Genomic DNA, 13,519 nt, shown 5'->3' with positions numbered 1-13,519 from the left:
GTCAAAGAAAAAACAGAGCTGGACAGTAGTTAAAGCAGTAAAACCAGATTCTGTTCAGGAACTATTGTGATAGGGGAAAAGAGACCTCAGTGTGGAACTGGACTTGATTCTGAATATAACATGGACAGGGGCTTCCCTGGTGGCGCAGTGGTTAAGAATCCGCCTGCCAATGCAGGGGACACGGGTTCGAGCCCGGATCCGGGAAGATCCCACATGCCACGGAGCAGCTAAGCCCGTGCGCCACAACTACTGAGCCTGCGTTCTAGAGTCTGTGAGCCACAACTGTTGAAGCCCGCGTGCCACAACTACTGAAGCCTGTGCGCCTAGAGCCTGTGCTCCGCAACAAGAGAAGCCACCACAATGAGAAGCCTGCGCACCGCAACGAAGAGTAGCCCCCGCTCGCTGCAACTACAGAAAGCCCATGTGCAGCAATGAAGACCCAACGCAGCCAAAAAATAAATAAATAAAAAAAATAATTTTTAAAAAAGATGGACAAGTGGGGATTTATAGTCAAAGAGCAAGGTAGGGGTCAGTGGATGGAAAATTACTAAGAGAAACCTCAAAGGTAAGGGGGGATTCTTGCTAAACTGAACTACAAGATTCTTGCTGAAGGCAGGCCAGGGTGATCAGTATCATGGCGGGGTTGGCGGGGGAGTGCGGAGTGAGGAGTTTGATCAGGTATCAAGGGTGGAGGGATTCTGGGTAAAGCTGCTTAACAGGATTCTTGCTAAAATTGGGCTCTACAGGAACAGAAATGGAAGCCCAAGGTCAGACCTCCTTGAGAAGATGCCTCAGAGGAGCCTAACTACAGTTTGGTCAAGGAGAGATTCTTTGTCATATGCATAGGTGACTAGGTAATGCCACATTCCCTTCCCCGGATATGTGCCATTTTGCATTCCCACCGAAAATGTTTGAGGCTGTTTCCCCACACTCTCAGCAACAAAATGTGTTGCAAGACTTGTAAGTTTTTGCCAGTCTGATTGGTGAGAAATGGTATCATAATATAGTTTCAATTGCATTTATTTCATTATAAGTGAGACTGACGTCTTTTCACATATTTTAGGGCCATTTGCTTCTCTCTTTCTGAGACGTCTCTGTTCATATTTGTTGCCTTTTGATTGTTGGCCTTTTTCTTCTCTGTATCAGTTCTTTATATATTAACCTTTTAGTTGTAATGCCAGTTCCCTTTGTTTATTTGTTTGTTTTTGTTTGTCATCTGTGTTTTTACTTTGTAGAAATTTTTAAAAAATTTTTTATTCTTACATAGTTAAATGTATCAGTCTTTTCCCTTATTGCTTCTGGATTTGAGTTATAGGAAAGTTGTCTTCTCTTCCAGGTTATAGGGAACTTTACCATGTTTTCTTTAATAATTAAAAAGTTTGCCTTTTTTAAAGTTTTTTTTTATTGTGGTAAAATACATACACATATAACATAAAATTTGCCATCTTAACCAATTTTAAGTGTACAATTCAGCAGCATTAATAATATTCACAGTGGTGTGTAACCATTACCACTGTCCATTTCCAAGACTTCTTCATGGTCCCAAACGGAAACTCTGTGCCTGTTATGTAGTAATTCCACATTCCTCTCTTCTCCCAGTCCCTAAAAACCTCTATTTTACTCTCTATCTCTATGAATTTGCCTTGTATGAAATATCAATGTAACTAGAATCATGCAATATTTGTCCTTTCGTATTTGGCTTAATTCACTTAATATTTTCAAGGTTTATCCGTGTTGTAGTATGTATCAAAACTTCATTCCTTTTTATGGCTAATTAATATTCCATTGTATGTATATACCACATTTTGTTCAGACATTCATCTGTTGATGGACATCTGGATTATTTCCACCTCTTGGCTATTGTGAATAATGCCTCAACCACCAAATGCTTTTCTACAGCAGCTGTACCGTTTTACATTTCCACCAGCAATATTCCGGTGTTCTAATTTCTCCACATCCCTGTCAACACTTATTATTTTTGTTTTATTAAATAATAGCTATTCTTTTTTTTTTTTTTTTTTTTTTGTTATGTTTGGCTGCATTGGGTCTTCGTTGCTGCGTGCAGGCTTTCTCTAGTTGCGGCGAGCAGGGGCTACTCTTCGTTGCGGTGCACGGGCTTCTCATTGCAGTGGCTTCTCTTGTTGCGGAGCACGGGCTCTAGGCGCACAGGCTTCAGTAGTTGCAGCGTGCAGGCTCAGTAGTTGTGACTTGCGGGCTCTAGAGCCCTGGCTCAGTAGTTGTGCTGCCCGGGCATAGTTGCTCTGTGGCATGTGGGATCTTCCTGGACCAGGGCTCGAACCCGTGTCCTCTGCATTGGCAGGTGGATTTTTAACCACTGCGCCACCAGAGAGGTCCCAATAATAGCTATTCTGATGTGTATAAAGTGGTATCTCATTGTGACTAGTGATGTTGAGCATCTTTTTCATGTGCTTATTGTCTACTCAATATTTCTTCTTTGGAGAAATGTCTGTTCACATCCTTTGCCCAGTTTTGAATTGGTTTGTTTTCCCTGTTTTTAAGTTGTATTTTTCTTGATTCATCATTTGCTTGATAGCTGTAAACCTTTGACTACTTTCCAGAGTTCTAAGTTGGTCCTAATAGTTTCTGCTTGTTTTTCAATGTTTCTGTGGGGATGGGAGCTTGGAGCTGCCTATTCTTTCATTTTGCTGACATCACCCTCAGGTTCAATTTTTAAATTTTAGATCTTGGATATATCTGGAATTTATCTTGCTAATGGTGATTCCATATGACTGTTGAATTTATTTAGAAGTCTATCTTTTCCTGATTTTTTAAGATCTAATAGTATGGACTCCTCATGGGTTTTTGTTTTATTCAGTGAGTTATAATCCATTAGTATCATTATTTACTTTGATGTTCCATTTCCCAGACTTGTCCAGTGGGAACCCCTTCAGGTGGCTTCAGTGTCCTTTTGATATGTCCTCATCATTCACTGAGCACCATCTTACTTTCTGGTGCAAGATATTTCGGGCTCATTTGTTCTTTCTCTGTCCCAGCCCTGGAATCAGCCTTTTCTCCAAGGAGGCATGATTCCTTTTCTTGGAAAACTGTATTTAGAAGCCAAGATGTAGGCTTTTGGTATGCTTATTGCTTCTAGTCTGTCATTGCTTCCAGGACCTCTCAAAGGGCAGATGGCTTGGACTCTTTTAAACATTGATTTGTTTCCTTATTTCTTATATTATTTTTGTTGTAAGGGCAAAAGAGTATTGCAGAAAGTTTGGGAAAGAGAGAAAATAATCCACAATTTTTTACCCCCCCCAACAATAACTATTTTCACTCTTGCTTCTCTCCATTTTTAAAAAAATTGATTAATTTATTTTTGGCTGCATTGGGTCTTTGTTGCTGTGCGTGGGCTTTTTCTAGTTGCGGGGAGTGAGGACTACTCTTAGTTGTGGTGCGTGGGCTTCTCATTGAGGTGGCTCCTCTTGTTGCAGAGCACGGGCTCTGGGTGCGCAGGCTTCAGTAGTTGTGGCACATAGGCTCAGTAGTTGTGGCTCACGGGCTCTAGAGCGCAGGCTCAGTAGTTGTGGTGCATGGGCTTAGTTGCTCCGCAGCAGGTGGGATATTCCTGGACCAGGGCTCGAACCCGTGTCCCCTGCATTGGCAGGCGGATTCTTAACCACTGCACCACCAGGGAAGTCCCTCTCCGTTTTTTCATACACATTCAATTTCATTCCTAGTGAATGAATAATTTTTGTTTCTTGTATTTTCACTTATGTGACATCTTTTTCTATTTGGCTACATAAATTGCTTCATAATTATTTTTAAGGGATACGTATTATCCCATCAAGCAGCTATATCATGACCATTTACTTTATTTTCAGTTTTTCCTAACGGATAACAGCTGTGGCAGACATATTTTATGTATATAGCTTACATTGTTGTTCTTTTAAGTTCCCAGAAATGTGGAAGATCATGGTCAAAATATTTATACAGCATGTAAATACATCTGGTCAGTTTGCTTTCCCCCAGAATTGTAAGAATGAGTTAATATTCCCTATTTTTATTCCCGTCTTGTCCCTAGATTCTTCTGACCAATTTTTTTTCTTTTTTTTTTTTTTTTAGATTCCATATATATATGTGTTAGCATACGGTATTTGTTTTTCTCTTTCTGACTTACTTCACTCTGTATGACAGACTCTGCAGACCTACTAGAGAATGGACTTGAGGATACGGGGAGGGGGAAGGGTAAGCTGGGACAAAGTGAGAGAGTGTCATGGACATATATACACTACCAAATGTAAAATAGCTAGCTAGTGGGAAGCAGCTGCATAGCAGAGCGAGATCAGCTCTGTGCTTTGTGACCACCTAGAGGGGTGGGATAGGGAGGGTGAGAGGGAGGGAGATGCAAGAGGGAAGAGATATGGGTACATATGTATATGTATAACTGAGTCACTTAGTTATAAAGCAGGAACTAACACAACATTGTAAAGCAATTATACTCTAATAAAGATGTTAAAAAAAAAGAATATTGACAATAAAAATCATCTACATTGGGAAAAAAAGAAAAGAATGAGTTTATATTGATTTGATATTTTGTTAATATTGGAGATTGAGTGAAATGTTTACATTCACTTTTGTTTGTTATTAAACCAAAGCATACATTATTATTATTTTTTTTTAATAATTTTTGGAGAACTGTGTTTTATTTATTTATTTATTTATTTATTTTTGGCTGTGTTGGGTCTTCGTTTCTGTGCGAGGTCTTTCTCTAGTTGCGGCAAGCGGGGGCCACTCTTCATCGCGGTGCGCGGACCTCTCACTGTCGCGGCCTCTCTTGTTGCGGAGCACAGGCTCCAGACGCGCAGGCTCAGCAGTCGTGGCTCACGGGCCTAGTTGCTCCGCGGCATGTGGGATCTTCCCAGACCAGAGCCCGAACCCGTGTCCCCCGCATTGGCAGGCAGACTCTCAACCACTGCGCCACCAGGGAAGCCCCCATACATTATTTTTCATTATAATTTTTTTTTTTTTTTTTTGGCCGCGAGCACTTGCAGGATCTTAGTTTCCCAACCAGTGCTTGAACGTGGGCCCTTGGTAGTAAAAGCACAGAGTCCTAACCACTAGACCTCCAGGGAATTCCCCTCATCATAACTTTTATGAAATCTTTCTTTTGTCAGATTATCCGAATCCAAAATTTACTTTTTATTGCTTTACTTTAAGTGAAAGTGACAGCTTTGAGTTAGGTCACTTGTTCTCAAGACCCCTTTAGTGCTACTTTAGAAGTACATAATAACTTAATGGTAAAGAATCTTAATGCATACGTTGGAATGAATTTATTTAAAATACTGTATTAAGAACTTTACCTTATTTTTCTTTTTACTTTTACAGTTAGGCAAAAGAGAATGAAAGAAGTAGATAATCTTGAAAGTATAAAGGAAGAATGGTGAGTTAATTTATGCATTGTTTTTGTTATTAATGCCTTTGTTACTGTCTTTCTCTATTTTTACATTTCACTGACTTAGTAAGTTTTCATTATGATTATCTGTTAAATACCTAATAGTAATGTACTTCAAAGTTTTTTTTTCCATAGCTGCATTAAATGGATTTTAGTGAAGTTATAAATCTTTCTGTGATTAATTTTTTTGTGTTAAATTTCTCTCTGCCCACATATTATTTCTTTTATTTAAGAGGGAAATTAAAGTAACTATTTATTACTTCATTAGCCTCTTGTGTTATACTATCTTGAAGTCATAGTGTAAATATAATGGCTTTGGAATCAGATAAACCTAGGTTTGAATCCCATCTCTGTCTTATACTACTTCTCTGGCATTTGAGCAACTTAGGTAGATTCTTTGAGTTTCAGTATCTCATCTAAAAAGGAGGAGGTGTACATAGGTACCTGAAAGGTTTTTGTAAGAATTAGATAGCCAATTTAAAGCACTGAGCATCGTATTAGCATATAGCAGGCACCCAATAAATGGTAGGTGCAAAGTCTCTCGTTCTTATTAATACAAAATTCTTTATTCTCACTTCTCTGAAGTGGAATATTTATTTTTGTATTATGTTCTTTGTTTTAAATATTTGAAAAGGTAAATATCTTTCATTCATAGTCCATTTAAGGAGACAGGTAAGTATTTACAAATACTTTGTGAACACTTTCTATACCGAACAAATATTATTTATTATTTTTTCACTAGAGTACTTACTGTTTTATATAGATATCTGATACTAACTATATAATTGTGAGGTTATGTCAGGAGCCCCTAAGACTGCCTCCAGATGTGATGATTTGATTAGAGGATTCACAGGATTCAGCTTATAGTCACACTAATGACTAAGCTTTATTGCAATGAAAAGATACTTTGCAAGGGGGTGAAGTCCAGGGGAAACCAGGCATAAGCTTCCAAGAGTCCTTGCCCAGTGGAGCCACCAGGACACGCACTTAATTCCTCCAGTAATAAGTTATACAGCACGTGTGAGATGTTGTCTACCAGGGAAGTTCATTGGAAATGAGCCTTAGGGTTTATACTGGGGACTAGGCACATATTAAAATTCCATACTCTCATGAGAAAAGTAAAAAGGATAGCAACAGTTAGGCCTGCTATGTTAACTCTTTTCTACACAGAAATAAGTTGAATGGCTGATTGATTGATTGATGGATTGATTTTTGCCACACCTTGTGGCTTGTGGAACTTCCCCAACCAGTGATCCAACCCGTGCCCCCTGCAGTGGAAGCGCGGAGTCTTAACCACTGGACCACCACGGAAGCCCCAGTTGAATGACTAATTTTTTTTTTTAATTTTTATTTATTAATTTTTGGCTGTGTTGGGTCTTCATCGCTGCACGTGGACTTTCTCTAGTTGCGGTGAGCGGGGGCTACTCGTTGTTGCGGTGTGCAGGCGTCTCATTGCGGTGGCTTCTCTTATTGCGGAGCACGGGCTCTACGTGTGCGGGCTTCAGTAGTTGTGGCTCACAGGCTCTAGAGCGCAGGCTCAGTAGTTGGGGCGCCCGGGCTTAGTTGCTCCACAGCATATGGGATCTTCCCAGACCAGGGCTCGAACCTGTGTCTTCTGCATTGGCAGGCAGATTCTTAACCACTGCGCCACCAGGGAAGCCCTGAATGACTGATTTTAAAGAGTAAAATTAACTTAGGACTGCTAACAGTTTTGTGGAGACGTAATTCACATACCATATAACTCATCCATTTAAAGTGTACAATTCAGGGACTTCCCTGGTGGCACAGTGGTTAAGAATCCACCTGCCAATGCAAGGGGACACGGGTTTGATCCCTGGTCCGGGAAGATCCCACGTGCCGCAGAACAACTAAGCCCGTGTGCCACAACTACTGAGCCTGCACTCTAGTGCCCGTGCCCGTGCTCTGCAGCAAGAGAAGCCCGTGCACTGCAACGCAGAGTAACCCCCACTTGCAGCAACGAAGACCCAGTGCAGCCAAAAAAAAAAAAAAAGTATACAATTAAGTGGTTGTTAGTACATTCATAGAGTTGTGAAACCATTACCACAGTCAGTTTTATAAAATTTACATCACCCAAAGAGAAACCCCATACCTGTTAGCAGTCACACCCCATTCTCCTGTGCCCTATGCCTGACAACCACTGATATGCTCTCTGTCTCTATAGATTTGCTTATTCTGGGCACTTCATATATATGGAATCATAGAATATGGGGTCTTTTGTGACTGGCTTCTTTCATTTAGCATAATGTTTTCAAGCTTTATAATGTTATAACATGTATCAATACTTTGAATTTAAATAATTAGTAAGGGGCTTCCCTGGTGGTACAGGGGTTAAGAATTCGCCTGCCAGTGCAGGGGACACGGGTTCAAGCCCTGGTCCGGGAAGATCCCACATGCCACAGAGCAGCTAAGCCTGTGCACCACAACTACTGAGCCTGCGCTCTAGAGCCCGTGAGCCACAGCTACTGAGCCCAAGCACCACAGCTACTGAAGCCCACATGCCTAGAGCTTGTGCTCTGCAACGAGAAGCCACCGCAGTGAGAAGCCTGTGCACCGCAACAAAGAGTAGCACCCACTCGCTGCAACTAGAGAAAGCCCGCATGCAACAACAAAGACCCAGTGCATCCAAAAATAAAATAAATAAATTTTAAAAATAATAATAGGGGCTTCCCTGGTGGCACAGTGGTTAAGAATCTGCCTGCCAATGCAGGGGACACGGGTTTGAGCTCGGGTCTGGGACGATTCCACATGCCGCGGAGAAACTAAGCCTGTGCGCCACAACTACTGAGCCTACGCTCTAGAGCTCGTGAGCCACAACTGCTGAGCCTGCGTGCCACAACTACTGAAGCCCGTGCACCTAGAGCCCATGCTCCACAATGAGAGAAGCCACCACAACGAGAAGCCCGCACACCGAAACGAACAGTAGCCCCTGCTCGCCACAACTAGAGAAAGCCCACGTGCAGCAATGAAGACCCAATGCAGCCAAAAATAAATAAATTTATTTTAAAAAATAATAATAATAAATAAATAGTAAGATGTCTATACAAGAATATTAGTAATAGAGTTTATAATTTTCTTTTTTTTTTTTAAATTAATTAATTAATTTATTTATTTATGGCTGTGTTGGGTCTTCGTTTCTGTGCGAGGGCTTTCTCTAGTTGCGGCAAGTGGGGGCCACTCCTCATCGCGGTGCGCGGGCCTCTTACCATCGCGGCCTCTCTTGTTGGCGGAGCACAGGCTCCAGACGCGCAGGCTCAGCAATTGTGGCTCACGGGCCTACTTGCTCCGCGGCATGTGGGATCTTCCCAGACCAGGGCTCGAACCCGTGTCCCCTGCATTGGCAGGCAGACTCTCAACCACTGAGCCACCAGGGAAGCCCCTATAATTTTCTTGGTAACAAAAATAGATTTTGTTAGAAACAGCAGTCCAGTAAAAAATGAAAAGAAGACTGATTCCCTAAGTGTATCAGTTGCTCAAAGATTATAAATGGTGAAGATCCATATTTACCATATGTGCTTCCAAAGCATAAACAGATGCAAATCTTTCACCTGTTTGAACAACAGCTAGCTGATAACCTTATTTATGCAAAACACAATAGTGAATGAGAAAGTGAGCAAAAGAGGCTTTTCTGAGCCAGGATAGATGTTTCCTATTACCTTTCCTGAAGTTTTTGTACTTTTTATTATTAGAGAAACCCCTAGGACTTCAAGACTATTTACTTAATGTAACCCCTTTGATAATCTGGTTTCAGAGTTCTAAAGAAGAGTATTGATATTTGCATCACAAAATGATAATAACAAGTAAAGAAAAGGATGACAGAGTAGAAAACAATGATGAAATAATAAAGTTGTATATATTTAGTATTGATACACTATTTTTAACTAGAGTTTACATTTGGGTCTGTTCTTTGGAGTTCTGTGGAGTTTGACAAATGGCGCTAATGTGTGTAATGTTGCACTTTTAATTCCATATACCAATTGTTAATTGCTGGTATACAGGAAAGCACTGGCTTTTGTATATTAATCTTGTGTCCTGCAACTTTGCTATAAATGTGTATTAGTCCCAAGAGTTTTACATTGTTGTTGATTCTTTTGGATTTTCTATGTAAACAGTCTTGTTACCTGCGAAAAGACAATTTTTCTTCCATCTTGACCTGTATTTTTTTTTTTATTTCCTTTTCTTGTCTTACTGGTTTAGCTAAGATTTCCAGTATGGCATTGAAGAGGAGTGGTGAGAAGCGGCATCCTTGTTTTGTTCCTTCTCTTAGGGGAAAAGCATCTAGTTTCTCATCATTAAGTATGACATTAGTTTGAGGGGGTTCCTCTCTATTCCTAATTTGCTGAGAGTTCTTTTTTTTTTTTTTAATTTATTTATTTATTTATTTATGGCTGTGTTGGGTCTTCGTTTCTGTGTGAGGACTTTCTCTGGTTGTGGCAAGTGGGGGCCACTCTTCATCGTGGTGCGCGGGCCTCTCACTATCGCGGCCTCTCTTGTTGGCGAGCACAGGCTCCAGTCGCACAGGCTCAGTAATTGTGGCTCACGGGCCCAGCCGCTCTGCGGCATGTGGGATCTTCCCAGACCAGGGCTCGAACCCATGTCCCCTGCATTAGCAGGCAGATTCTCAACCACTGCGCCACCAGGGAAGCCCTGCTGAGAGTTCTTATTGTGAATAGGTGTTAGATATTGTCAGATGCTTTTTCTACATCTGTTGATATGATCATATGATTTTTCTTCTTTAGTGTGTTGATGTGGTGGGTTACATTGATTTTCTCATGTTGAACCAGTCTTACATACCTGGAATAAATCCTACTTCGTTGTGGTGTATAATTTTTTTTATATATTGCAGGATTCAAAATATTAGTATTTTGTTGAGGATTTTGCATTTAAAAAAAAAATTATTTATTTATTTGGCAGTGCCAGGTCTTAGTTGCGGCTCAGGGAATCTTCATTGCCGTGTGTGGGATCCTCGCTACGCATGCAGGATCTTTAGTTGTGGCAAGCGGGAGGCATGCGGGATCTAGTTCCCTGACCAGGGATCGAACCCAGGCCCCCTGCATTGAGAGCACAGAGTCTTAACCACTGGACCACCAGGGAGGTCCCAAGGATTTTGCACTTAGGTTCATGAGAGTTTTGTCTGTAGTTTTCCTTTCTTGTGATGTCTTTATCTGGTTTTGGTATTTGGGTAATGCTGTCCACATAGAATGAGTTAGAAGTATTCCCTTCCACTTTTATTTTCTGAAAGAGATTATAGAGAATTGGTATCAATTCGTTCTTAAATGTTTGATAGAATTCACCAGTGAAATCATCTGTGCCTGGTGCTTTCTGTTTTGGCAGATTATCAATTATTGATTCAGTTTCTTTAATAAATGTAAGCCTATTCATATTGTCTATTCCTCCTCATGTGAGTTTGGGTAGATTGTGCTTTTCAAGGAATTGGTCCAGTTTATCTAAGTTAATCAAGTTTGTGGGCATCCATCTCCAACACACTGTACTCTGAACCTCTTAAAAGCCTAGACTATTTCTTATTCATCTTTGTGTCTTCCCCACCTAACATATAGTAGGTACTCAAATATTTGGATGACTTGTGTTAGCATAATAAGGTTTAGTAGAATTTATATACCAAATATGTATGATAAAGGACTAAAACTTCAGCTACTCTGGATGCTCAGCTTTATTGGCTTTGTACTTAGTACTTAGTAATTAAGTATAAATTGCTTTCTGAACAGAAGAAACAAATACCAGAAAGCACAAAGTGGTTGTAATGACATTATCATCTAATATTTAAGAATTTACCACGTGCCAGCATGTGTACTGGTACATACAGTATACCAGGTATAAATAGGCCTTTATGTGTATTCACATTTAATCTTAACAACAACCATGTGAGATAAGTGGTAATACTAAGACATAATATGGATTGTCTTAAGAGTATATATAGAGAGAATTACCTAGAAGAGTAAAAAGAATATACCTAAATTAAAAAATTGCCCTGCTATCAGCATTTTTATTTTTTTAGTTAATTATTATTTTGGCTGTGCTGGGTCTTAGTTGTGGCACATGGGATCTTCTTTGCGGTATGCAGAATCTTTAGTTCTGGTATGTGGGATCTAGTTCCCTGACCAGGGATCGAACCTGGGCCCCCTGCATTGGGAGCACTGAGTCTTAGCCTCTGGACCACCAGGGAAGTCCCTGCTATCAGCATTTTATTAACAATGTAATAGTGACTATTTTGAGAGACAGTCTAGCACAGTGATTAAGAGTAGAGGCATACGGGCATTAGGACTTCCCTGGTGACGCAGTGGTTAAGAATCTGCCTGCCAATGCAGAGTACATGGGTTCGAGTCCTGGTCCAGGAAGATCCCACACGCCGAGGAGCAACTAAGCCCGTGCGCCACAACTACTGAGTCTGTGCTCTAGAGCCCACGAGCCACAGCTACTGAGCCCGCGTGCCGCAGCCACTGAAGCCCGCGTGCCTAGAGCCCATGCTCCACAGCAAGAGAAGCCACCTCAATGAGAAGCCTGCGCACCACAACGAAGAGTAGCCCCCACTCGCCGCAACTAGAGAAAGCCCATGCTCAGCAACAAAGACCCAACACAGCCAAAAATAAATAATAAATAAATAAATAAATTGAAAAAGAGTAGGGGCATTAGAAGCCTGAGTTCAGTTTCCAGCTCTGCCTCCCAATAGCTTTGCGATCTTGGGCAAATTGCTTAAGCTTTTTCTTTACCTAGTAAATGAGGATAAAAACAATATGTGCCTTTTAGGTCACTGTGAAGATTGAAAGAGTAAACACATGTAAAGCGCTTAGAAAAGTTCCTAACATGTATTAATAAATGCTTAGTAAATATTAGCTATTAAGAGAGGCTTTATAATGTATCATGGGTAGGAGCATAGACTTAGAAGACAGATTAACAGCGTTTGAATTCTGTTTCTGCCACTTACTAGCTGTATAATCTCTAACATGTAACTTAACCTCTTTGTGACTCATTTTCCTTATCTATAAAATGTGGATAAAAATATCTGCCTTGCAGATCCTGGCACAGTGTAAGAACTATAAAAATGTTGATTATTATCTGAGAAATCTGAGAAATTATCTCTCAGTACATTTATGAATTTTCTATGTGACTTTAGAAAAGATCAACCAGAAACCATCCTTTTATCAAACAAAATCTTAGGTAATATTTCTTTTATGACAAAATATAAACACACATACACATACAAAAATAGTAGATGGGGTGGGCAAAATGGAGGAAGGTGGTCAAGAGGTACAAACTTCCAGTTATAAAATAAATAAGTCATGGGATATAATGTACATCATGGAGACTTTAGTTAATAACACTGTACTGTATATCTGAAAGTTGCCAAGAGAGTAAATGGTGATTGATGTTAACAATTAACAATTAACTAGACATTGTGGTGATTATTTTGCAGTACGTACAAGCATTGAATTATGTTGTATACCTGAAACTAAAATAATGTTGTATGTCAGTTGTACCTCAATTTAAAAAGAAAGAAAGAAAAAAAAAAACCCGGTAGAGTATTAAACCACTACAGATGAAAGTCTTGAGTGGGAAATTTCATTCTGAAGTGTGCAAAGGAGCATAACTATGATTATGACTGTTCCTCACACCTTACCACCTTTAGTTTCAAGAGTGCTTTGTGTTACCAAAAAGTACATAGCAACCCCTCTTAAAGCCATTTTGAGAGCTTTACAAAGAACACATGTTTTTACTCTGGACCGGTGGTTTTCAACCTGGTGAAGTTTTGCCCATCCCACCCCCAGAGGCCATCTGGCATTGTCTAAAGATGTTTTTTATTATTATAACACTGGGGGGTTGGGGGATGTCCATGCTACTGGCGTCTAGTGGTTTAACGGCCACAGATGCTGCTAAACTTCCTACAGTGTACAGGACAGCCTGCCCAACAAAGAATTAACCCTCCCCAAATATCAATGGACTGAAGTTGAGAAAACCCTGCTCTGGACCACAAGTGTTAATGACTTCCCGAGGCCACATATCTACTATGTTAATTCAGAAGAGAGTCTCAACTGCAGGCATGGAGGTAGCGTGTCAGTTCTAGATCCTTTA

General features: G+C 40.4%; 1 protein-coding gene across 3 annotated transcripts in view; it reads left to right on the top strand.

Annotated features, from left to right (window-relative positions):
- UBXN2A (UBX domain protein 2A) overlaps window positions 1-13,519 on the top strand; it is a 50,672-nt gene that overhangs the window by 14,374 nt on the left and 22,779 nt on the right. For all 3 annotated transcript variants that reach the window (XM_036872888.1, XM_036872887.1, XM_036872886.1), the window contains exon 2: window positions 5,347-5,401. In XM_036872888.1, the coding sequence (XP_036728783.1) occupies window positions 5,361-5,401 (41 nt within the window). In that variant the 5' untranslated portion in view covers window positions 5,347-5,360. The remainder of the gene's footprint in view (window positions 1-5,346; window positions 5,402-13,519) is intronic.

The sequence above is a fragment of the Balaenoptera musculus genome, chromosome 13 (genome assembly GCF_009873245.2).
Source record: "Balaenoptera musculus isolate JJ_BM4_2016_0621 chromosome 13, mBalMus1.pri.v3, whole genome shotgun sequence".
Lineage (NCBI taxonomy): Eukaryota > Metazoa > Chordata > Mammalia > Artiodactyla > Balaenopteridae > Balaenoptera > Balaenoptera musculus.
The sequence above is the reverse complement of the archived record's forward strand: the minus strand, read 5'-3'. Positions and strand labels throughout refer to the sequence as shown.